This window comes from Haemaphysalis longicornis, unplaced genomic scaffold (genome assembly GCF_048455015.1).
Source record: "Haemaphysalis longicornis isolate Haplotype H1 unplaced genomic scaffold, Haemaphysalis longicornis Haplotype H1 scaffold_136, whole genome shotgun sequence".
NCBI classification, from domain to species: Eukaryota; Metazoa; Arthropoda; class Arachnida; order Ixodida; family Ixodidae; genus Haemaphysalis; species Haemaphysalis longicornis.
In genome coordinates, this window is record NW_027526241.1 from 277,620 (window position 1) to 303,082 (window position 25,463).

Below are 25,463 nucleotides of genomic sequence, written 5' to 3' on the forward strand. Positions count from 1 at the left end.
ATGGTATGAACTGTGGTAACTATCCTTTTGTCCATCTGGTGCCACTGCCCTCCCCCTTGCTATCACAGCAGCCAAGGTTTCCCCCCTCGCGAGGCACTGCACCCCGTTGTCCTCTCTGTCCAAACACCTCTTGGCTGGAGCCGCAACAAAGCTGCTCTGCAGGTCATGCACACGATGCGCTCCAGAGTGGCTGGGCTGCACTGCTTTCCCCTTACGCCAGCCTTGCTGCACAGTACCGTGGTCAAACTGCGAGAAATTTCCCACGTTTCTGCAGCAGACGTCTTCTTTTCATTCATTCGCCGCCACCCATCAAATGATGCCCACCTTGGTCGCTAAAGCCCCATTCTTCCGCTTTTTTGTGACCACGGCTCTGAAGACACGGTGCCACGAACACAACAAACCCGCACCGTGCCCCACCGGTCTCCCAGTACCAGCAGAGCAGCCACTGGGTCATGCCTCCGGTCTGTTTCCCCTCCCCCTTTGCCTTTCGCACCCAATCACTCGCTGCGTTCTCATTGGCGCATTTCAGAAGCTGTGTGCAGCTCTGCAGAGGTACTGAGGGCGCCAAGCGACAACAGGTGCTGGGGCCTTGCAGTTCCACCTGCCCAGAGGGGATACGGAAATGTCCTTTCGAGGCCCCCTTCACGGTGAGTTAGGCCAACGCCGCCTGTATAAACATTGCCTGACGCGTCGCCCGCTTTCCAATGGGACCGGTAGGGACACTTAGTTCAGGCACACATCCGCTATGTGGCGCGCGCCGGCGGACGTCCCGCCTTACTTCACAGCTGGCGAGTCGCGAACACTGCACCCACTTCTACAGCGTGTGTCTGTGTCAGCTTGCCTTGCAGTTGTCGGAGCGCCTCCTGAGGAACGCAAGACAAACTGTCAACTATTTTGCATAGTTTCCCAGAAGCGGCGCTGGCTGGCGGACATGAAAACACGTAGGAAGGCTACGGAGCGGGAAAGGGAAGGAGAGAGCAACAGGAGAGTGGCTGTTGGGCCCTTTTTTGATCACGCGTTAGGCAAGGATTATACAGGCGGCGTTGGTTAGGCGTGCTCAGTGGGCGGACTGCGACAACAATGCAGCCTCCACAGCGCTGCCCGTAGCTTCTGAAATGCACTGTAGTGAGCAGGTTGGGCAGGTGTCGAAGGCCAGCCAAGCGACGCGACACCTAAGAAGTTGTCACTGTCACTGCCTGAACCACCCCCCCCCCCCCCCCCCCCCAGGAGAAATGCACTTGCCGCGGCACTAGCGGCGTGGTGTTTGATATACGGAATGTGCCAGTGGATGGTACAATAGAATTGACAGTTGGGCTAGTTGGTTTTGATTCATCGTAAGTAGCGCTTGAAACGGACACAGAAGAGAAGACACACACGACGGCACTAACTCGCAACCGACTTTATTAGGCGTAAACACAAATATATGCTCAGAAAGAAAGAACACGTGCCCAGGTCAACCCCGAAAATGCAGATTTGATAAACACAAAGGCCACAGGATTACGATTCGAAAAAACACACAAGATTACACTGCACATAGTCAACAACCAACCAGCAAAACATCTAAGTTAATGCATTCTCCCATTGGAAAGCGGGCGACGCGTTAGATGTTTTGCTGGTTGGTTGTTGACTATGTGCAGTGTAATCTTGTGTGTTTTTTCGAATCGTAATCCTGCGACCTTTGTGTGTATCAAATCTGCATTTTCGGGGTTGACCTGGGCACGTGTTCTTTCTTTCTGAGCATATATTTGTGTTTACGCCTAATAAAGTCGGTTGCGAGTTAGCGCCGTCGTGTGTCTTCTCTTCTGTGTCCCGTATCTAGCGCTACTTACGATGAACCAGTGGATGGTAGTTTAATACACCCACACAGAAGCACCATATACTTTCACATGGGATTTCCACGGTGATGTTTAGACTGTTTGATGTACACAATATTTCGGCACATCCGGGTCCCTGCCTGCCCGCTCGCACCCACCTGTAGGCGCTGTCGTGGCTGTGGGTGTCCTTGCGCGGAGGCAGGCCCCCCTTGCGCCTCAGCACCACCGGCGGCTGCTCCTCCGCCTCCCGAGGCGGGGGCGCCACCTCCCCCCTGGTGGGCAGCGGCACCCGCAGTGGGGAGCCGCGCAGGTCCAGGCTCAGGCGACACAGCGACCACCTGCACACACGCCCCACTGTACTGCACCGCTCAAAAGGCACCCCAGGGTGGGCGGGTTGACCAGCCCGCCTTCTGCGGACAAAGCTGCAGTCACACGCGCAACAGCTTGCAACTGCTGCCAAAAGTCGCAATAGAAAAACCGTGGAAGCGTAGGTCAACAGCACATAGTTACACCCCCGTCAAACTGAAGTGTACCTCCACAAAGTGCACTCGGCTAAAATGTCATTCGCGAGCGGCTAAACGGCAAACGCGAATGACAATTTACAAGGAATGCGCTTTAAGTGTGTTCCCCAAACACACTTTACCGGGGCCAGCTCGCCGAGTGAGTAATCTCGTGAGCAGAAGTTCGAAAATCGGGAAAAACAACATAAATTCGCGAGCGTTTAGAGGGTAATAAGTAATGTTAAAAGTTAATTATAGACATACAGTTGATTCAATTTTACAAAAAGATAAGCAGCGACAAAAAACAACAAAATAACCTCTCTCTCAACAACGTTCCAGCGCCGCCTGGTGGGGTTTTGCTCCATTGCGGCCGTTCTCTGCGGCGTTCTCATAGGAGGTTTCTTGTGGCCCTGTGATTGTGTTCCTGCTCCAGCCTTCTCTGTTAAATTCCACGCTTCCAGATAATTTCCCCCAAACGATACAGGTACAGCTATTCGCTGCGCAGTGACGATATCAGCGCCGGTGTTCAGTCGCCGTCTTTTAACTCAGTTTTTGTGGACATGTGCGGGGCGGCGATTGCAATTTTAAACAATGCAAACACAACGAACTGTTTACACTGTTTTTCACATAACCAAGAGGGGGAATTTCGAGTAATTTTGCGGAATATTTACACTATCTATCGTCACCGACATCACGGTCAAGGGCACTTGCTTTCGTCGTCTAGCAGAGAGCAGCCCTAGTGTCATTCGGGGAGTCCGAGCGCACTCGGCGAAAGTGCACTTAAATAGGCACGTTTGACAGGGGTGTAAAATGGTTACCAATTTGAAAAACAAGCTTTGTTTCACCGAGTTTTGCTATTAAGAGTAAGTGGCCAGCAAAGTTCAGTCCTTGCCCGCTAGGCCAGTACCCCCTAAGCTTTGACAAAGCAGGGGTGCTCACATGACCCCGATTCCAAAGCAGAGTTCCTCAACTGCTGTGTACACCGAGGAACTCTGCTCCCGCTCCACCCACTGCTAGGCACATCCCCTGCCTTGGCTCTGCAACCTGACCGACCCTAGCTTCTTCCAGATCCGCTGTGCAGTGCCTGGCCACCCTCAACCCCGCCCCCTGCTTTCTCTCTCCCAGCCCACCGCTGTCAGCTGCTCTGCTTCTGCCCCAATGCACTGCCTCCAATCCTTCGCTGCAAGTGTCCCGAGGCCGTTCCCTCACTCTGGAATGCGTCGTTCCACTGCATTTCTTTCCTCGTGAACAACAATAAAAGAGGCAGCTGGGAAACGGAAAGCTCCACCCAATCCCACAGTACCCACATGGGTAGCGCGAGACATCTGAAAGGCTCAGTGGTGCCTTTCTGGAGGTGCAGCACCCTCAAGCGTGCATCCATTCTCATCACAAACATTCGGACCCCACCGCTGACATAATTACTTTCTCGGCACAATCTGCGACGGTTTCCGCGGAGAAGACCGCCAACACTGCACACACGCAGGGTGCGGTCACATTGAATGCAGACAGTAGTGGCCACGGTGTCACCTTTCAGCCGCACCGTAGAGGTGGCGCTGGCAGCAGGGCCATCGATGCTCATCCTGGTGTTTCCGTCCCCCCCAGCCAACACCCACCACTCACCGGGGGTCTGAGGCGGGCCGCACCAGCGGGGGGGCCATCTCCCCTCCCGCCCGGCGTCCCTCCTCCTCCTCCTCTTCCTCCAATGCAGGCCCCTCCTCCTCAGGCACCGAGGCCGGGTGGCTGGTGCCGGCGGTCGGTAGGTGGGCCTCTCCACGCAGCTCCCGCTCATACTCCAGCAGCTGCCCGAGGAAGTTGAAGTTGGGCGAGATGCTCGGACGCTTGGACTTGACGTAGCTGCAGCACAACATCACACCGCTGATCGTCCTCCTCTGTTGTGGCCATCACCGGGGGCACTCTCATCGCAACGCCGCCTCTCAGTAGCGCGAGCCCAAAAGATGCAAAATTCAGCCCCCTTCCATTATGTGAAGAAGGATGACCAGCGAAGTTGCACGGAGTTCAAAAGAGTGGACACATTTCCTACCCAATTAGTGCAATACAACTTCAAACAACTCAAGCTTTACCGAAACAAGCCCATGTACTGACAGAAGATGGGAGTTCCACAATATTTACAACTCAACTGCAAACTACATGATTGCGAAACGTAAACAAAACTTCACGTAATGTTAGAGTCGTCTTAGAAGCTTTTCGGCATAATTTCGATTAAACGCAAGTTACAGCCGTTCTCTGTAGCCACAGTCTTCCCGCGAAAATTTGCTTCACAGCAATTTGAACACGCATTACAGTCGAATCCCGCTACAACGAAATCGACGGGACGCGAGAAAAATTTCGTTGAGGCGAAATCTGCCCCAACAAAGCACGGAAGGGCAAGAAAAATGGCCCCGGATATTTCCGCATCATTGGCAGCATAGTACAATGTTTAGAAAAAGGAGTGACGCACAGTAACGTCGCGTTTAATCAGACAACAAACATACCAATGATTATCTGTTTTTTTTTTATCAGCATGCAAAGAGTGCAATACTGCGGAGGAGGGGAGAGGTGAAGAAATGAAGAAATGCAGGCTAAAAAAAAAGGCGTATTGCTGTTCCACAAGGCGTTTCCCCGAGCTGATTACTTGCAGATAGCTGCTATGTGGTTGGAAGCCCCGTCTCTCTTGTGGCAGGAACAACCCCCGTTAACTTATCCTCTGACTAGGCACTGCAGCAACTGACCTTGGCAAGCAAGCCGAGCGCGCTTGCATTTAAAGCGACCGCACCCTCGCTACTAAGATAGGATGACGTGAGTTCAGGACAAAACACGAAAACATTAGAGAGTTTTAGTTGACCGTTTTCTACGCTCCGCTCCGGCATCGGCGGCCCGCTCAGTGCAACCGGAGCTAATGCCGTTCATGGCCAAGCGCGCCACGCATGCGGAATGGCGCTTCCGCTTGCATCGGAGAAGAGCGGACCGTGAAAGACGGTCAGCTAAAACTCGCTATTATTTTTGCTTTTGACTGAAGAATTGTAGAAGGAAAACTGCAAGGACAGTTGCTCACAATGCATACATGATGGTGCTGCACCAGCAGCAGAGCACATTCGCACGATTTCAACCACGGTGTTTCAACTGGATACGGATTGGCTATACATAGCTCTGGCTCGACGAACCTGGCTTGCGCCTCATGTAAAGACGGCCCGCCACATCATCACCATCAAACAATGGCGTCCACCTATGAGTTTGTGTTGTTTTGGGTGGCAGTGTGGGCGCACCGCGCATGTTTTCAGTGAAACTAAGCGTCCTGAATCTTTAAAAAGTTGCAGATAGCTGGCGCTATGCTTATTTTATTGCAAAATAATTGTGCAAACCCAGCTCAATTCATCGAAAATTTCGTTGAAGCGTGAGGCAAGCCAGACAAGTGGTTCCTTGTGGCGAGGACTTTGTTGCATTGGCTTCTATGGCTAGCTGACGGGGAATTGGAAATATTTCGATGAAGCGAAAATTTCGCTGAAGCGGACTTCGTTGTAGCGGGATTAGACTGTACATGGGGAAGCACAGACATATACAGCTTCACTGCAAAATGGCTGCCAGGAGCAAAAGGCCCTCCGCAGCTTCCACATGCGGCTTTGTGAAAATAAAGCGTGCACCTGTAAGCAGATAAATGCACACGGAACAAATACCAACCCTTGAACATGCACACCACTTTGTTTACCGCTATTTTGAGGTTCGCGTTCTCTCCTGTTTTATTGCGGAGGACAGTTTCCCCCCCCCTGAACTTTATGTAGATACAATTTTGTAGCGTTCCTTGTTGCATGATCGACACGGTTGATCCCAGATACTGCCGTATAATGCGGAATATACGTCGAGCTGGAATACAGGTCGACCCACTTAACTTGCAGCCGATAGGTGCGTATTGTTAACAACGTTGCATTTAACAAGCAAAAACAATCCCCAAAAGAAACTTGCAGATGAGTAGGCCGACTGAAGCTCAAGCTAGAACAACAAGAAAGAGCACAGGTTGAGGCCAAAGCATAAGGCGAAAGTATGCCCGTGTCCATTTTGAGCAAGCCCTGATAGGCTTGGGAGAGAAGGACGTGGATATGATGCAGCGCAAGCAGAGCGGGGCATTGGCTTCGGTGCTGCAGTTGCTTTGCGAAGACATGATGACCGAAATGGGCCCACACGGCTCTTGAAACAATTTCTTCTCTGTGAAACTTGCTAGTCTTGCTGCTTTTTTTCCCACTGGTTTTAGATATGCCGTTATTTTTTGAGTCAGTATCAATTAGTTCCCAAAACTACAGATGATTGGTCCTTTTTGGAGGAACAATAGACAGAACAGTGTTAGTCATAAAACTGTAATCTTTATATTTTGCACTACTATGAACGCTGGCGAATGCATTAAGAGAACCGGTTTTTTGATGTACCACTTGGAACTACAGTTAAACCTCGTTATAACGAGACAGGCTATAACGAAATAATGGATATAACGAGCAAATCGTAATTCCCCATGAAAGTCCGCATAGAAACCAATGTACTTAAAACTGCGTTACGGGATATAACGAACAAATTTCGTAGAGAAATCAAATTTTGAGCTAATTTTACAACAGTGCGCAACGCGGATTTGAGACAGTGCGCGACGCGGCAACTGTATTAGCAGTTCAAAACTCCCGCCACACGCGCGAAGCTGGATGGCGCGCCATGCGGACGCTGCGCCCGCGAAGCCCCCACCCCTCCTCTCGCTGCGCACGGCCTGCAGACAATGGGGCCTTGTTCTGTGATGGGGCCCTTCGATTTACAGTCTCGGACTCACCGCGGGCTCCCCGAGAAGCAGTCCGACGTTCGATTTTCCCATGTATCCCTATGGCTTCGGGAAATCCGCGGACTATCCGCAGTGAGTCCGAGAAAAACCCCAATGCACACGGCGCGCGCGGTTGCGTCACCTTCCTCCCCCCCCCCCCCCTTCTCCCCTGTTTGTATCGCCGACGTCGCTGCGTAGTTGTGTTTGTGTGTGCATGGAAGCGAAAGCGAAAGACTATCACGCTTGAACCGAAGACAGCTATGATAAAAGCCGTCGCATCGGGCGCGAAGTAAGGTAAGGTGCACTCCGTGGTAAGGTGGCAAGAGACTTTGACGTGTGGACGAGTACGCTGTCCACCATCGTGTGACCAACCGAGAGTCCATTGTCAGTGCTGTTGCACGTGGCTTGAAAAGAAGCGCTAAGGACGGCGTCGGAGGCACCAGATGCGGTGAATGTGCTGCCACGCTTCGGCGCGCACGAGGGCGGCGAAGATGGCGTGAACGTAGCGGCCGCAGCTGAGGGAGCCATCGCTCGCATCAGGAAGGTGCATCAACATCCAATTACGGACTTCTTCGTAGCCAAGTCTGTTTGAAATACGAGTTTTGAACTGCAATAAAGTAGGTTCGTGACTTTTCCTTTTTACCTCCGGAATGTGTTTATTTTACTGACTACCGCCGTGCAGCAAGATGCTAAGGAGAGTGAGAATACCTCGTCAGCGTTGGTAAGAAACAAGCTAAGAGCAGCGCCAATATAGATAGAAATCAACTTCCGCTGCCCCTGCAAGGGAGTGCTGATGAAGATAAAAATTCAAGCACCACCGTTGGAATCATGCGGCAAAACTGAAACCATTGTGCGCCTAAATTCCGATCCCACGGTGAAACCCGATCCCACGGTGAAACAAACCACAAAAGGGCGCTGACACAAGCCTCGTGACGCGCTGAAGCTAGAGAGTTCCGTTCATTTCCGTAAGAAGGTAGCACAATCAAATTTCCAACACTTTTTGTAAGTCCTAGGAGGTGGCAGCACTAACAAGTGAGCGTGCATCGTCAAACAAAGGATCTAAACCGTACACGTGCGGCAAAGACCTTGCTGGACGGAAAAAACTGCCGCCGTACATAGACGGCAAAAACCCTCGAAGGGTTAAAGGGCCACTCTTGCAAGGAACAAACTAAGAAATGCACCCATGGGGGCTGCCACTATCAGGGTTCTTCAATATGCACCTCTCGCAAAATTAATTCCACTTCAGAATTGGGGCTGCCTCACTGCAACTGAGCCTAACACCACAACCTTATCAAAAAGCACCTGTCTTTGAAATTGGGAACCAGTAAATTAGGTACTGCAGTTTCTCCTTTACGACTGGTGGGAGTGCACCCCTCTTCAATTCTCTGTCAACTTGCCCCACGCTTGTCCCCCCGTCTGCCCCCCGAGCAGGGGCCAACTGCGGACCAGTTTCGCGAGTGGTGCACACTGGCCCGAGCGAGGGTCCTCCCCCCCCAGCGGGGCTCACCGGTAGGCGTCGTCCGAGGAGAGCCCCAGGTGGCGCATGACGTAGGCGATGGCCACCGTCGGGGAGCGCGACACCCCGGCCAGGCAGTGCACCAGCACGCACCCGCTCGACTCCCGCACCTTGTCTGCAAGAGGCATGGGGAGGGGAGAGCTCAGCCGGGCTGGCACGCACACTGACACGCACACTGTCCGCTGCCAAGCACGGGAAAAGGCAAGGATTGCGGCCAAGCACCCAGCAAGAAGGGCACACGTGGTGACAACAGAGGTGGACGACGTGGACTCGGCAGAAAAGGTGGTATGGGCGTTACGCTCGGAGCATGTCGTGACAGTTGCCGACTCTCCACCAGGCGGCCTGCGGGAACCATCACAAGAGCCCCCTCTCGGTAATGGGCCTGAACGTTTCATGGAAGACGGGGAACCCACCAGAAGCCTGCAACCCCACCGAATGAGCGCGCCCTGATCACAACCTCCAGAAATTATAAAGACATTACAGAGCACCCAATGACTGAGCAACCCAAGCTCAGCAGAAGAGAAGAAGTCCTGTATGGGCGAGTGTGAGCATTCCTGCATGGCACCTGATTACATGCTATGCCCTGTTCAGAGTGGCCTCCACCACTGGCCGGCCCTGAGGACCAGCCCTGGCTGGTCCAAGTGGGCAGCCATGGCCCACGGCGTCCTGCACTAGGTACACCACCCACTCAGGAGGGAATACCGGTCTGCTCTCGTTATGAAGTCTATTACCGCTGCTTTCGAGTCCATCAAGGAACGACCTTTGTTCACGAGTGCGGGCAAAAGCCATGCAGCCAAATGCAGGCGCACGCACCGAGGAAGCGGCAGGCGCGGGCGAAGTGCGGCCGCAGCTTGTCGGCGTGGCTGTCGTTGACTGGGATGCGCAGGAAGTGGGCGTCGGGGATGAAGTCCGGCTTGGGGCAGGAGGTGGAGACGTTGAGCTCGTAGCCGATGTTGTGGGCGGCCAGCAGCTGCGGGTCCTGGGCGTCCCGCTGGGAGCCCAGGAACAGGAAGGGCAGGATGCGCGTCGGGCCGCCCGCCGACGACAGCGACGACAGGCACGGCTGCGACAGCGACGTCAGCGGGCCCCGGGAGCCCCCCTCCTCGCACAGCGGCCGGTGGGACCCAGAGAACTCGCCCAGGCCGCCTGCACGGTCAACCGGGGGAGGGTCAGGGCAGCCGCCAAGGGAGGGTACGTGCACCAAGTGGGCACCAAGCCACCTCAACCTTTCATTCCGTCTCCCGGAAGAGGTTATTGCAAAAAGTGCAATGATTGCACACGCGACTGATATAGGAAGTTTATACGTGCTATTTATGCGCAAGAGGGGCTATCAGGAGTGAGACAGCATAAACAGATTCGGAAGCAGTTTTTGGAGCAGCGTAATAAGTGTGCGCACACTCACCTCAGGACAAAACGACCCAGCATTAAATTTTTGTCCCCAAATATAATTTTGTACTACCCACCGTACTCCTTTTGCAGAATGTTCGTGAAATGAATGCCTCCTTGGCTTGTTGAGGGTAGTGATCAATATCTGACGCATGATACTGGCAGGCGTAACTGGCGTGCTGTCAGGTATGAGTGCTCCACTAGATTATGCGACTGCCCAAAACCGATTTACATCATCGTGTATCACCACAGGATGACCATCTGAAGAATCACTGCTTACAAAAAGACACTGTGTGTAAATTTCGGGGCAGTGGAATTACAATCAGCTCCATGCGTACGCCGGCTTCGCAACGCTGGGCTGTGGCACACGCCCCCTATTTATACAGACCGAATGTACCACATTAAGATCGTGTCAGAAACACTTGCGCTCTCGTAAATACACCGCATTTGCGAACAGAGTGACTGCTCCACTTAAACGTGGATTTCCAACGCCTACAAATGGCAAATCTCAGTTGTGTACTACGTGTCACAAAAGCAGCGGCCACAGTGGGGAGTGGGCGGAGCCTCCAGTCGCTGCTTCTGAAATCTTCCGCTAGGGGGACATCACCAGTGCCCCACAGGCAGCGGTCGAGGCGTATATGTAGGCTACATTTACACACACATGTATAGAATGAAGACGCCGTCCAGACGGTCCTCTCTCCAATGACCATTCCTAACCACACGGGCATCCACTGACACCTTGATTTCACACGTGGAACAGCTTGTTGGGAAAGTTGAGTGATACTCGTTATAAAAATTGCAGCACAACAAAGACAACAACCCAGAAGAAGCAGGATAAGACAAGTCCTCTTCTGGAGCTCTTGTCCCGTCGTGCTTCCGTCATGTCCCTAAGGTGCTTCAACACTTAGCACTCCCATTCCTGAGAAGGGCACCTGTTCCTTTTACTAGGCTCAATCAGAAATACAGCTCCAGTCGGGGCCTCAGAACGGAGTTTCCACTGCTATACCCGAGCACAACTGGATTGAGAATGACAATGGAAGTTGCCCCACCACCGTGGCTGCGTGTTCTTCCACGCGGTGCACAGAGAGCATTACTGCGAGTGACACGAGTCGTTTCCCTCATTTTTTTGGACTAAATCTGCTTGCAAACCACTGCAACAACGACACACAAGCTACGTTGGGGAAAAAGCAGACGACGTCACCCATTAGGTGCAATCTTTTTTCAAAACGCGCACCTTGACGACAGCAACTTGCACCCAAGCACAGATTAGCTCCAATCAGAGTTAAGGGGGCAGACTGGTCTTAGAGCTATTTTTTTTATTTACCAACCAATTTTAATGAAACTGCACTGCGTTAGAGTTTTTTGTGCTGATTTCAAATATGCCATTAGATTTTTGGTAAGTTGATTATATTTTGAGTTAATGATTAATTGCCATTATTTTGGGTCACAGTTACAAAATAACCACTCCATACAGAATGGCAATAACCTCGTGGCTAGGCAGACAAATGACTAACGAATACAATGAAAGAAGAACTTTTTGATTCAGCTATTTCTGGTCGTTTTACAACACTGAACTTGACTGCTCCCGCGCCCTGCCAGAAATGGCTCGCAGGTGGTGTTAATTGAACACAATAATAATTTTCCAAAGCCTCCATTTGAAAAATTTGTTTCCAACATTGTATTCTCCACACATTTCGGTATCACAAGCAAAAAGAATTACAGTTGTATACCTGCTTTGGGTGCCGAGATATGCGAGGACGAAATTCTAGCTTGGCATTGCAAGAAAAGTGCCGTTTTACCATCGAATTCTGCGCTAACTGAGCTGTAGAGTGCACTTTAAAATGCTATTATAATATGACAACAACCAAATATGGTGCCTTTTGATGAGGAAATTTACAGACTTATAGAAAAATGGCCGTGGAGGCCAAAAATGCTGTTTTTCAGAAAACGCTTTTATTGACCGTTTCTCGGCCCCAAAGACCCAACTGCCCCCTTAAGGGGAACTGCTGCCACTCCCCGACTGAACCAGAGCAGCGGCGACCTAGCGGGGAAGCAGCGGCGGCCGCTCACCGGCGAGCAGGGCCACTTGGCCGGGGAAGGCCCGGGCGAGCTTGGCCAGCAGCACAGCCAGGAAGGAGTCCTCGCCCGAGGGGGCCGTCCACGAGCCCTGGTCGTACACCACCACCAGGCCAGGGGGAGGGGGGCACGAGGAGGGGAGCAGCTCGCGCACGTTCACCTGCACACGCCAACAAAGCGCGTGAGCCAAAAATCGCCCCCTGCAGATCACCAACCGATTGACTATGGCGCAAAAGCTACACCTGCGCTATGGAGGCCTCCAAATTAATTTCAACCACCTGCAGGTGATCTTTAAGATTGCCTAAATCTCATCACAGCCAGTGTTTATTTACAGCACTTACAGCACACTGCACAGACTTTACAGTACAGACACACTGTGAATTGTGTCTGCACTGTACATTGTTGACGTGAATTAACGAGCCGAACACGTCCTCAATGAAAGGCAGCCATTGCAGCAGGGAATCAAACCCACATCCTTGGACTCTAGCCACGGAGTCACCACGGCGGGTACCTTGTGGACCGCAAGGTGCTGCCCCAACTCACAGTGCGCAAGCAGAAGGTACGATGGGATCAATGCTAGGGTTTGATGTGCCATAGTAAGAGACAACACGATGCAAGCAGGCCTCAATAGCAGCATCACATGCTACGCTTAAAGGCCCCACTCAAGCGTCCCCTCTATTGTTTAAACCCATCACACACAAAACTTTTCTCACAAGCACGCTATGCCTCCTGGCCTCTTTCCCGGAGGTGTTGCATAAAACAAAATGAAATGTCACGGAATAAAACACTGTTGTAGCTGTTCACGCACTGCCCTGCACTGCGACAGCCCAGAGAGAACACATGACGACGTTCTGTAATGCGGCCACTCAGCCAAACCTCTTTCCTTTTCTTTTTGAGGCGTAGCATTCTTGGTGGAATACGCCTCGAGCTTCGCGATCGCTGCGCCGCCTGCCGCCGCTTCTCCGCGGCGTTGACGGGATTTGCGCTGCGTGGCTGATAGGGGTTCGTGCAGTGTTTTTGTTCTGTTCTGCTTCTTTTCGCCTTTCCGCGCCCTAAAAAAAACTTGTTATGGTGACGTCTATAAGCAAACAGTACGTTTAGGTCACTTAAAAAGCAGCTGCGCCTTCGTAGAGTACGCGATCGCCTGCAAGAGCTACTCGGGGACGCGGTTCTGCGCGCTTCGTCGCCGCTCCTCCGGGCGTCGGCGACGGTTGCAGCATATCACCGCTGTCACCTCTAAATACGCCAAGCACAAATGAATTCTACTGTCGCCTCATTTAGACCTGATACTGGCACAGTGAGAGAGTGCAGCGTGGACAACGAATGCGGCTTCGTTTCGAATATATACGTCGCAGTAAAATACGTTTCGGGGATGTGATTACCTTATCCCGGATTACCAATCCCGAGTAATGTGATTACTTATGCCTTTTATAAGAATATAACCCACGCGAAAATGTTAAGTATATTCCAAGCCTGTACGTCGTTAAATATTTGCCCACACACGCCTTATAGCAAGAACCAAGGCAAGCTAATGAAACCACGGAAAAATAAATGCTGTGCAGGTGCGGAAGAAACATAATAGCTCTAACGGAAATGAAAGAAAAAAAAACAGTGCAGCTTCTGACCTGCTAAAGACGTTCGTCGAAACTGAAGCCAGGTAGGGTTCATCAGACCAACTATACGCGAATTGCTCTGCTATTTCGCCAGACATCGGTGAGGGGGGAAGGTGGGGAGGGGGGGGGGGGGGGGGACGCTGTGTACAAATGCGGAGCGGGATCAAGCAATGAACGTTTTAGTAATCACTAATCACACACACAAATCTTGCGTTCACTTTCCTTTTATTTTTCGACTTCGACGAATAGCTGATCGTACGGCGGGCGCATTTTTGGAAGTATACAGGGTAGGCAGTTCAACAAGCGATGAAAGGTGTCGTTGGAAGAGTGTGGCATGTGATAAGGCCCTTTGATTTCAGTTTCTGCTTTATTCTGCAGGCTCCCTGAGCCATATGACGATATTTCGAATAAGCATTTAGTCGCGGACGCGGTTTATATTCTAAGCCCGCCTCCGCGCTTGCTCGCAGAGGATATATGTAGCAGATGAATGTTTGTGGGCGCTCACTACACGGCAAGACGACTCTGTCGTGAGCTGATCCCCGAGTATAATTATGCATTGTCCATCGTACTTTTGTTGAATATTCCCGAAATTAACACAGACAGGCTTGTAAATGGTGGTGATCAATATCTGAGGTATAATATTGGCAACGTAAATGGTGTGCTGTCAGGTATGAGTGCTCCGCTGATTATGTAAGCGCACAAAACTGATTTACATCGTAGTGTATAGCCGTAGCATGAACATATGATGAACCTGTGGTTAGGAAGACAGTGTTAGTAAATTTCAGGGCTGTGTAACTACAATTGGCTCCATCATACGCTGGTTACGCGACGCTGGCCTGTGGCACACTCCTGGCGCCTATACAGACCGAATATACCACACTAAGATCGCGTCAGAAACATTTGCACTCTCGTAAACACACCCCATTTGCAAACAGAGTGACTGCTCCACGTAAACGTGGATATCAAACGCCCGCAAACGGTAAATCTCGGGCGTCAACGGGCCGCAAAAGCAGCGGCGACAGTGGGGAGCGGGACGCGGACTCCCGCGGCTGCTTTCGAAACGGACCGCTAGGGGGATTTCAGTGGCGCCCCTACAGGCCACGCTCGAGGCGTATACCCCCACAGCCAGGACCGCGTAACACCCTGCATTTTCCCAAGAATGCAGAGTTGGCGGGAGTTCCACCTTTAATCATTACGATAGCTTAAATGATTCTAATTGCTTGGACACAATTTTGAAAAACCAAGAAATAATAAAAATAGAAAAAGTAAATTTTTCACAAAAAAGAGCCGATAAAATAAAAATATGCAACTTGCACATCTCCCCCCCCCCCCCCCCCCCAAAAATAAAGAATAAATGAAAGAAGTCTACAAAGGAACGTTGTAAATGTGGATAAAAAAAATAGTGTAAGCAGACCAACTCTGCAGTGTGCCTTCAAAAAAAAAAAAAAAAACGTTGGTTAAAAAATATAGCACCTCATCGCTACAGTGGTATCAATTTGCATTAGCGGCGAGAAGAAAGAAAAGAAAACTTAGAAAGAACGAAATAATCCAACGACATTCGCTACTGATAGCCACATTTGGCTGCAAAGAACTTTCACTCCAGACAAGTGGCATAAGAATGCTACACATTAGTAGCGAATTCTTTGAATTTCTGCGGAGTTTTTTCTTCCTCAGTTTCATCAACAGCTCTTCGCAACATTTGTCCGTGCTCAAACCATGCCCGTGCTCTGAACGATTAATACCCCTGTCACTCGGCAAATTTAATGTCGTTCAAACTGAATGACATTAGCTGTAAATGACATTCGGCTCGGCCGTGCGGGTCCACACGGCGGAACAAATGTCATTTGATTGTGATAGCAGTGACGATTAGCGAGCTCGCAAAACCGCAAAATTACATTTCAAGCGCATCAAGAATGTTTTCACGCGTACTATTTTTTTAAAAAACGCAACAAAGAAATATTTTTTAAAATAAAAACAAGAAAACCACCGATTTAGGTGACATCAGTAGACATCACAAGCTAAGACAAGTCTGCAAAAAATCCGGATTAGGGTAGCGCGCACATTGGGGACGAGATTTTCTTTCTCGTTAGTACTTGAATTGTCTTTTTTTATTTGAACAACAATACAAAGAAGAAAATATAAGTTTACTGACAGTTTTTAGAAACAGTATTCTTTGGTTTGTTACTGAATTTTCCTGTCTAGGGACGCGCTACTGCTGTCAAGGCTACTCATTTGGCCACTAACTGAGGTCCGGGACCTTAGTTAGCCGCTAAACGTCATTCACCTCAAATGTCATTCGGTATTCTCGTGTAGCACCGAACTCATGACATTAGAGCGAATGACATTTGCTGTAAATGTCATTCGATCTGCCGTGTGACAGGGGTATAAGTGGTTGTGGTCGTAGCGGCGTCGCCTCTATCAGCGTACAATCGGCAAGACACAGGGGGCATCTTTTACTTCCACAGAAGTTGAAGTAGAACCCATGTGACGTCAGCGACACGTGGTTCCTTACACGCGTCAGACACGGTGAATTGTGCATCACGTGGGAGCGTGCTTTCAGCCGCACCAAATACATCCCAGCACAGTTGGTCAGTACAGTTTACTGCTAAAGGGGGCATCTAAAGCCAAGAAGAGTGCCAACAAAAGTACCACAAAAAGAAGAACGCTTCGCTAGAACTGCACGAAATTATGTGCCTGTTGCGTATGGAGATGAAGCAAAACATCCATGACTAAGCTGGTGTCATGACGGTAGTATGGTGCTACTTTTTTAAAAATATATTCGAGAAATACGCCTTGGAGCAATTCTCCAGCTTTAATAAAATAAACCCCCAAAGGATTCCGCAGCCATGCACTCGACCAAAACACGCGTGACCAAAAGACGCAGTTTGGTCACTAACTGAAAGTTAAGTCTGCCACTTTAAGCACCCTGCTTTTACTCCCCTTTGGCCACTGCATCACTGGTTGCGAGGTCAAACCTTGCTATAACAAACAGTTCGATGTAGCCAAATTACAGACACAAAATTGCATTGCGAATTCCTCAAAAAGCAGCGTAAACAGTACAGTGCTCATGGGCAAATAAATAAGTAACGCCCAAAAAACCTGCGCAAATTATTAATAAAGTGCTCGTGGGCAACTGATACACACCTGAGCCATAAGCACAAACACTTTATTCCCTAACGTGGAAAGAACGGCAGCTGTGTAGCCTGATTTGTGGCAAGGAGCCCCTTGCCACAAAATCCTCCACGTCAAGAGCTTTGAAGGATGAAAGTGAGGTTAGCTGGTGTTTGCGCTCTTGTTGGTTAACCACCTCTTGCATTCCCGAACCACTGGTGCTGTGCTGCCTTTTTCACATCCTCAAATGCACATTGAAGAGGTCACTTTTCATTCCCAGAAACACCTGTGCTGCATGGCAAATGTCCCACGCGATGCACACTTCAAGGTCCTTTTGCAAGCATCAGCGGCTTGCACGTCTTCCCACTTGCCTCTGTTGAACCCCCAGGGCGAGGTCACTGGTGTTACAAGCAGTTTGTGCTACAGGGCGGGCATGCAACCGTGGGCATCGAGAACACCTTCCATGCCACCTCTGCGCATTGCGGGAAAAGCTCGCTGCCTGCTTCAGCAGTGGAGAGTTTGATGCATCGTATATTACAACGTGCCGCCAAGTTTGACACGGCAAGTTCAAAACCTGTGAAAATCATGTAACAGCCGGGCAAAACCTTGAAATTCTTGACACTACGAGGTTCTACCCCTGTGTCCCGTTCTTTGTTTACACAGCTGGTTTTAAATCTTGGAAAGGTATGAACGGCAAACCAATCTCCCCTGCACAGTGGCCAGGATCCACCATTTGAAGCCTTTGTCCTGCAGCCGATTCAAACAGGCTATGCACGACTTCGTGTAGCGCAAAAAAAACGGACAAGGACAGAAGGAGGCGATGGGCACAAGCAGATTACCGCTACCAACTAGCCCAAACCCAAACTCTGCTAAGATAAAAATAACATATCAAAGTGTTGAAAATGAAGTATTATCATCATCATTATTATTATTACTGTTAAATAGTGAGCCTCAAGCAGGACATGCTCCCCAACAACATGCAGGCTGAGCTGGTGTGTATGAGGAAGCACGCAGCAACACGGCACAAAACAGAGACCAGCACTGCTCATGTTCTGAAGCGTGCCTGCTGCTTCAGCACAAAGGATAGTGCCAACCTGACCACTAAACGATTGGCCAACAGCTTCACATCCTCGATGAGGTTCGACAGGATCAAGAACCTTGCATGCTTGACACGTGCACCACACAGACATTCCGCCCTAAAGTAGCCTGCACGCACTCCAGCTGCCCATGCCTCTGCAAGACGTCCGCGCCACCGGTTGCCACGAGAGTGAAAAAACATGGGGCGACCATTGGCCAGACAAGGAGATTGTGTGGCTTGCCTTGTCGTGCTGCAGTCGGCGCTTGACAATCTTGGAGCAGCAGACGTTGACGGCGCCCCGGATGTGGCACGTGTTGAAGTCCAGGAAGGGGCGGCTGTCCACCAGCAGGACCTGGAGGAAGAAGGGGGGCATCAACAGGGCACTCTCTGGAGCACAAAATTGCGCTCACACGCGCCACAGGGAGCAAATGAAAGCAAAACGGGGCCCTTTCTTCGTGGCGATCTGGTCTGCTCGATCCAAAGCGACGAGGTACGGGGCATTACAGAACGCATAAATGCGGGCTAGTTGGTTCGAACCGTGAAACACGGCTAAGTAGCGCGGTAAGACGGGACAATAAGAAGAGACCACGCAGGACTAGCACTAGTTTTGTGTGGTCTCTTCTTATCGCCCCGTCTTACCGCGCTACTTGGCCATGTTTCACGGTATTACGGACACACAAGAATCAGGCAGAACCCACCTCCAACGACATTCATTCAGTTATGCCAGCAATCCACGTCGACGAACATCACCCTCATGTTGGTTGACATGTTCCTGCCCTTCCCCACAAACGTGGTCCAATTGTGCCCTCTCCATCCTTAAAAGGGGGGACACTGGTCTTAAAACAACTTCTTTTAATTTTCATGTGAACTCTGTGAAACTTGTCAGTCTTGCTGCTTTTTTTCCACTGATTTCAAATATGCCAGTATTTTTTCAGTTGGTCAATTAGTTCCCAAGATAATTAGAGATAATTAGCCATTTTTGCCCCACAATTAGCAAAACAGTGTTGGTCACAAAACTGTAATCTTTTGCTGAATGCAATAATGGAAACAGTTTTTTGATGCATCGCTTGGAACTAATTTTACGGCTCATTAAACTTCGGTGGCACCAGTGGCAAGGAGCCATTTTGAGTGCCCATTTCAAACACCGAAGTTTAATGAGCTGTAAAATTAGTTCCAAGCGATGCATCAAAAAACTGTTTCCATTATTGCATTCAGCAAAAGATTACAGTTTTGTGACCAACACTGTTTTGCTAATTGTGGGGCAAAAATGGCTAATTATCTCTAATTATCTTGGGAACTAATTGACCAACTGAAAAAATACTGGCATATTTGAAATCAGTGGAAAAAAAGCAGCAAGACTGACAAGTTTCACAGAGTTCACATGAAAATTAAAAGAAGTTGTTTTAAGACCAGTGTCCCCCCTTAAAATTCCATTCTTAAAATTGTGTCCTTAAAATGGAGCAGAGATCTCCATTTTAAGGGCAAAGCAGATAGATGCCATTATTAAGAAGTGCCATTACGCTACCCAAACAGCTTAAAACCACTTCACAAATAACAACAAAATTCGCCCCAAACGTGAGAAGACTTCCCAGGGCCACTCCGGCAAATAGACTGGCACAGTTTTATGGGTCTCGCTTTACACTCTCGCCACTTGTGTGCAAAATGTCAGGTGAGAAAAATGTGCAGAGTTGAAGAAACCACCTAGGCCAGTACCCTGCCATTTTGATCATTCTGACAAGCCGAGACGCGCTATTTATCACCATGGCACAAATACAGGGTGCCCAGGATGTCACGCACCAAGATTTTAAAGAAGAGCAAAGGCGTTACTCGAACAAAAAAACCTTGGGCATAATGTTTCCAGTACAGTGGAGAAGCGGCCAGTATTTGTTTTTTTGTAGTTAGACTTAATTTTTAATAATTGTCTAACTCGACAAGTAGTGTTCTAATCATTAAGATGCACTTGTGGGTACCCACGAGGGGCATCTAACTGCAGTATTTTCAACGATGAACTAATTGCGTGCTCATTTATTCCGAGTGATCAAGAAAGGCCACAAAATATAAAAAACACCACGGGATGGGGCTCCTGCCCGCATCATAAGGCAGTGCCTTCGAACAGGCAGGACGAAATAAAGAAAATAAGAAAAGCAGAAATTGTGAGCCAGTTTGTGCCCCATGCACCCGTGAAACTTGCAGTTGCAGCTGAGTTTTCGCTTTGGGCGTGTGACAGGCAAAGCAGTTGCTGTAAAGCAGCTTACGAAGCTGGTAGGCGCGCTGACATGTGCTCATATTTCGTGAGATTTCTTTATCAGTCGCAATAAATGTGCAGGAAATTAGTTCGTTGCTGAAAATGCCGCAATTAGATTCCTCTCATGGCTACCTACCTACAAGTGCCTCACTGAGACTAATGATTAGGGCAATACTTCTCGAGTTAGATAATTACAGTTAATTAATCAAGCCTCATTAACAAAAAAATACTGCCCGCTACTCCACTATACTGGAAACATTATGCACTAGGTTTTCTTTGAGTAACACTATTTGCACTTTTTTTAAATCTTGGTGCACGATAGCTGGGACACCCTGTATGCTGTTCCTCTTGTAGTTCGCTCATCAACACAGAGAGGGTGTTCTCCTATGTCCGCCTTCTCCCAGTCGCACGGCAAAATGAACTACATGATCACCAAGCAGGAGTGCCTTGCTGTCACCTGCGAGACTCTGTTCCCCTTAGGACACAAGCTCCTGCACGCACCCAGCCCCACCTACTCGTTCACTCTCAACACTCCTATTGCACACACCTGCCATGAGATCCCCACTGTACAGCCGCAAACAGCCCGGAGTTCGAGCACCAGCAGTGCACAAATTTTTGCAAGACCCGGGAACTTTTCCTTCAGTGCAAAATGTTCTCTTGGCTTTTCATAAGTAAGGGTGGTTGTTATCTTCTAGGCCAGTTTAGAGGTGGGACATCGCATGCTCACATGTTCAATTAACATACTGCATTTCACCAAGAATACAACTTTCCTGTCACTCACAGGTCCAGAAAGAAGCACCCCGACACGCATGTACTTTTGCCATGACCTCTGGACTTAGCAACTAAGGTTTGAACTTGGGTTCTGTTGCACTGTGACGAGGAACTGTGCGCAAGCGAAGATGAGGAAAGCAATTCACACACGCAAGCGCTGTCTCTGCCTACACTGTTTCTCGTCGCAACGTCAGCGTCATCTCAAGCCGCTATTACGGTGCCACATCCCCTGGCGCTTACCAGCACCCCTGCCAGCCAAAAGGCACCCGACAAGCCCATTAACTCTGAACAGCTGAACACCGTACCGGCTACAAACAAACAACCTCCAAACAGTTGCTGCCATTCCAGATGTCGTACTTCCCCATTCCAGCCGCCAATGAATTCCAGTTGAGCGGTGCTCCCTTCATTCACAAAAATCAAGTGACTTTTACCACGATCCCACAGCTGGCCGCTTGGGCTTTCCCACGCCCCATGATTACGTCTGCAGCCGCTTCTTGAGGCCTGGCTTTGCTCTCTCTGCGCTGCCAGCCACAGTGCAGTGTGCGCCTTGTGCCAACACAGCAAGCACTCGGCATCCACGTTTGCCAGACTACGACAGCCATACGAAACTCAGAATTGAACTGTACGGGCCAATACGGCCGCTGGTCAATGGCTGGGTTGTAACAGCCATTGGCCATTTAATGAAGACTGGACACAGTGCCCATTTGTTCCAGCTGTGCTACTGAGTTGGGCGACTCTTTTTGCACGCAGCTTTTCCGTGTCCTTGATTCAAAGTCTTGAGCGGCGATCATGGCAGGACGCTCTTGTTCCAACACTCCCGCAGAAGTCCTTCACACTCTGGACACAGTGCGCAACAGCACATCCACTGGTGAACGCACTCTGCACTTCCACAAGACTAGCCAACATGACTCGTACGTACACTTGGCCAGAACATGTGCCTTGGGACACAACTGTCCCCTTTGCTGCTTTTGCAACTACAACAGCGGAGTTACTGGTCTACCTCGCCTTTGGCCATCAACCGACACTTTTGCTCAACACCACTTTCTCCTCCGTTCCCACATCTCCAAAGATCAAGGCCGCTCTATGAACAGTTTGTTTCTCGCCTCAGCCCTTGTCGTCACCCAGCTACCACCCAGCACGCTCAAGGCTGCCAACACGACCGGAAACTTGGCCAGGACTGTTCCACTGTTCCACTTGTGCCCTTCTGGTAAGGGGCTAGCTTGGGCACCCGTTCTCAAGCCACGACTACCTGAAGTCCCACCATCGATGTACTGGTTACACCATCCCATTGCCTAGCTCAGAGGTCCACTCATTTCAAATGTTGTGCTAGGAACACTTCTTCACACAGAGACACAAGAGACATACAGGAAATCAAATATCAATGCAATGTCTTCGCGACAAAGTAGCGTATTTTCCGCTCTATAAGTCGCACCCCCCTCAAAACGGCAGTCTTTCCAGAAAAAAAAAATGTATCTAAGTTGCACTGGTGTATAAAACCCACCAGTGTACAAAACGCACTTGTTAATCAGGTAAACTCATAGAGGATCGATTCGTTAAAAAGTCCGGCGAAAGTACACGGTAGCGGCGGCCTCCGCACCTGAACACATCCCCCGGTAAGCAGTGCTAGACACGTGCATATACCGTTCCAAAGTCTAGAAAGCACCAACTTCTCAAAAATGGTTTGTTGACACACACAGATGGCACGTACTTACAGATGGCATTTAGGCAAAACCAGCGAAGACTTCTTCCTTCAACCCGCTAACAAATAATTCATTTATTTAGACCACAGAGCTGTGTTTCTTAACATGCGCTGACATCACGCAGCACACAGGCACCTTTATGAGTGCGAACCACACGCGGCTGCCATGTACCGGATTTATTCCATACATAAGTTGCACCAGTGGATAAGACGCACCAACGAAAATTTAAGAAAAAAAACAAAACAGAAAAAACTACGACTTATATATTGGAAAATACGGCATAGTACAGTGCGCAACACCCTTGTCTATAACACTGAGTTCAACTTGAACTGGTTAACTCTCAAAACTACGGACTCAAACTTGTCACAAAAAGCGTTGAGGTGAAAATATATAGTTAAGACTTCAGAATGACAATAGTTTTCTTCAAATGTTTTTCGGCCGAGGCGAGATAATGCTATAAGTACGAAACCTGTGTTATAGACAAGGGTGTTGCCCTCTGTACATGTTTTCTGTCTGATTCTGTGAACTGTTCCTAGCCCCAGCCTCTCAAATAACATTCCACCAACTGTCCGGACACCAACTTCAGTTCTGCTCACAGAGAACACCGCCACAGGGCCACAGAGGCGGCACACGCATCCAGGCTAAAGGCCTGCGTGCCTCGCAAACGGGTGCAGGGGGCAGTGAGAGCAGCAATGTGTGCACTGCAGTGGAGCCCACTCGGAGGACACCCCCCAGGTACACGCACGCGCACACGCACACTCACCTGCTCGGGGTCGGTGCGCAGTCGGCTGGCTAGCTGGGCGACCCCCATCAGGGAGACGACGGGGTCATCAGCCATGCCCTCTTGCTGCGCTCAGGCTGCCAGGCCAGCCTGCCGCCAGCTCGCTGCCCATCCTGCCTGCCTGCACGGGGAAGCCACCATCATCATCCCATCTACGCCCACTGCAGGGCAACCAACTATCCCCGTCCTGCGCTATGCGTGACCAATTTATCCCCGCAAACTCCCTGATCTTTCCTTGATCCTTGCCGCTCTTGCCTTCTGCAGGGATACACTACGTAACCCTTAATGACCAAGCCTAGTACTGCCCCGCCCCCCTTGAATCTAGCTTGCTCACACACAAGCACTGCAGCGAATAACCCCGTGTGCTCTTTATTGCAAACGCAAAGCTGCTAAGACACGGCAATGCGACACCTACTTCGACAAGTTCCTCCTCTTCTAGTTAAAACTCACTGCTACCTGAAGCTTGCACTCCAGATCTGTACACACAGCATGCAACACCCCTGTGCTCTGGCAAAACCACCGACCGAAGCAGCCCCTCCGGGGGGCTGTGTTTCAAGCCACTCCTCATTTTTACAAGCATGAAGAATGTGCCGAATATCGAGAGCAGCGTTAAAGCTGGGCCACAAGTATCAGCCATCAAAGCGCTTCACAAGCCTGGTTGTGTCATTGAGAACACTGCGTATCGTGTGCGTGCAATGAATGAAATAATAACAGAAAGCATTGTCGTGCATGCTTCACAGGCCCACACAGCTGCAGAGAAAGCCCTAGTGCACACCCCAGCAGCAGCCCTGACAACACTGAGTTCAAATTCAAGCGGCCCGAGTTGGACAAACAACCAATGGCGCCAGCAGTGGCCAACAACACCTGCATGGCTGGCACTCGACCCTCTCATTTGTTAACACGTAATGCCTGAACGAGTTACACAACCGAAAGCCTGCAACTTTCTAAGTCTACAACAGCACGCGACATGTTCGGCCACAGATGGTAGGCCACCCCTCAGTGTGAAACAGAAAGAGATGCAGCATCATAGGACCTTGCGTTGCACTGTAACCTGCTGCCACTGCAGTGCTGTAGTTTCAGGCACTCCCTAGCCAAAATGTGCGCCATTAGGCCTGGGACTCGCGCTACGCCGCCACCTACGGCAACGTGGAAATTAACAGCCGCCAACCACAATGTGGGTTGGGAGAAACCACACTGGCCCACTCTAGTGAAGTGCCAGTGCACCCAGTTCCAGTGCACTCGTGTAACTGCCACTTGGGAGCTCTAGCATGGGTAATGCTCAAGAACTCAATGTGCAGGTTTCAATACCTCTTATGCTTCTCCACTTCGCGTTGTGAACAAAAGTTGGATTGTATTTCGATACCGGTCTTGTGTTGCCCCTGTAACCCGAGTATACGTGTCCCACGCAAGCCTGTTATGTGGCGATCTTATTTCTGTACCGTGAACTGTACTGTGTTGCGCGGCTGCAAGGATGCAAGTTTGTATCACTCCTGCCTTGGCCACCAGGAGGTGGCTGGCAGTATGTATTAAATAAAATAAATAAATAAATAAACTTTGCACGTTAGCAACAGTGCGGCCACAACAGTGCAAAGCTATATGGGTGTCTGAAAAGGCAACCTCGAAAACACATCCCATGAAGAAACACACAAGTGTGAAAGAGATCCACGACTGATTTACCACGCAGTCGATTGATTGTAGGGTTTACCGCATCGACGCAACGCAGGCGATGAGGCGCGCCGTAGTGAAGGGCCTCCGGATTAGTTTGGACCACCTGGGGATCTTTAACGTGCGCCGAAATCTCGTACACACGGGCATTTTTGCTTTTCGCATCCACCAGAAAAGTGGCCGCCGCGGCCGGGAATCAAACCCGCTACCTCGTTCTCAGCAGCGCAAACACAAAGCCACTGACCCTGCGTGGCTGGTTTTATCACGCAGACTCTGCGTTATGCCTTGCACAATGCAGCAGGCTGACAGTCCAGGGAGCACTTGTGACTTCAACCTTTTTCCCCCCCGTCATCTAGGAAAGCCACAGTAATAGAACAGACTGCAGTGCGGCCACCAGCCGCTCTCTAGTTCCCAATGA

At 50.1% G+C, this 25,463-nt stretch overlaps 1 protein-coding gene across 1 annotated transcript in view; it reads right to left on the minus strand.

The window, feature by feature from the left end:
* LOC144164734 (dual specificity protein phosphatase 16-like) overlaps positions 1–25,463 on the minus strand; it is a 66,937-nt gene that overhangs the window by 16,790 nt on the left and 24,684 nt on the right. Inside the window, exons 2-8 of the mRNA XM_077695026.1 lie at positions 23,363–23,501; positions 18,125–18,235; positions 12,076–12,241; positions 9,433–9,765; positions 8,611–8,734; positions 3,935–4,168; positions 1,973–2,152 (exon numbers count right to left, since the gene is read on the minus strand). Coding sequence (XP_077551152.1) covers positions 1,973–2,152; positions 3,935–4,168; positions 8,611–8,734; positions 9,433–9,765; positions 12,076–12,241; positions 18,125–18,235; positions 23,363–23,437 — 1,223 coding nt within the window. The 5' untranslated portion in view covers positions 23,438–23,501. The remainder of the gene's footprint in view (positions 1–1,972; positions 2,153–3,934; positions 4,169–8,610; positions 8,735–9,432; positions 9,766–12,075; positions 12,242–18,124; positions 18,236–23,362; positions 23,502–25,463) is intronic.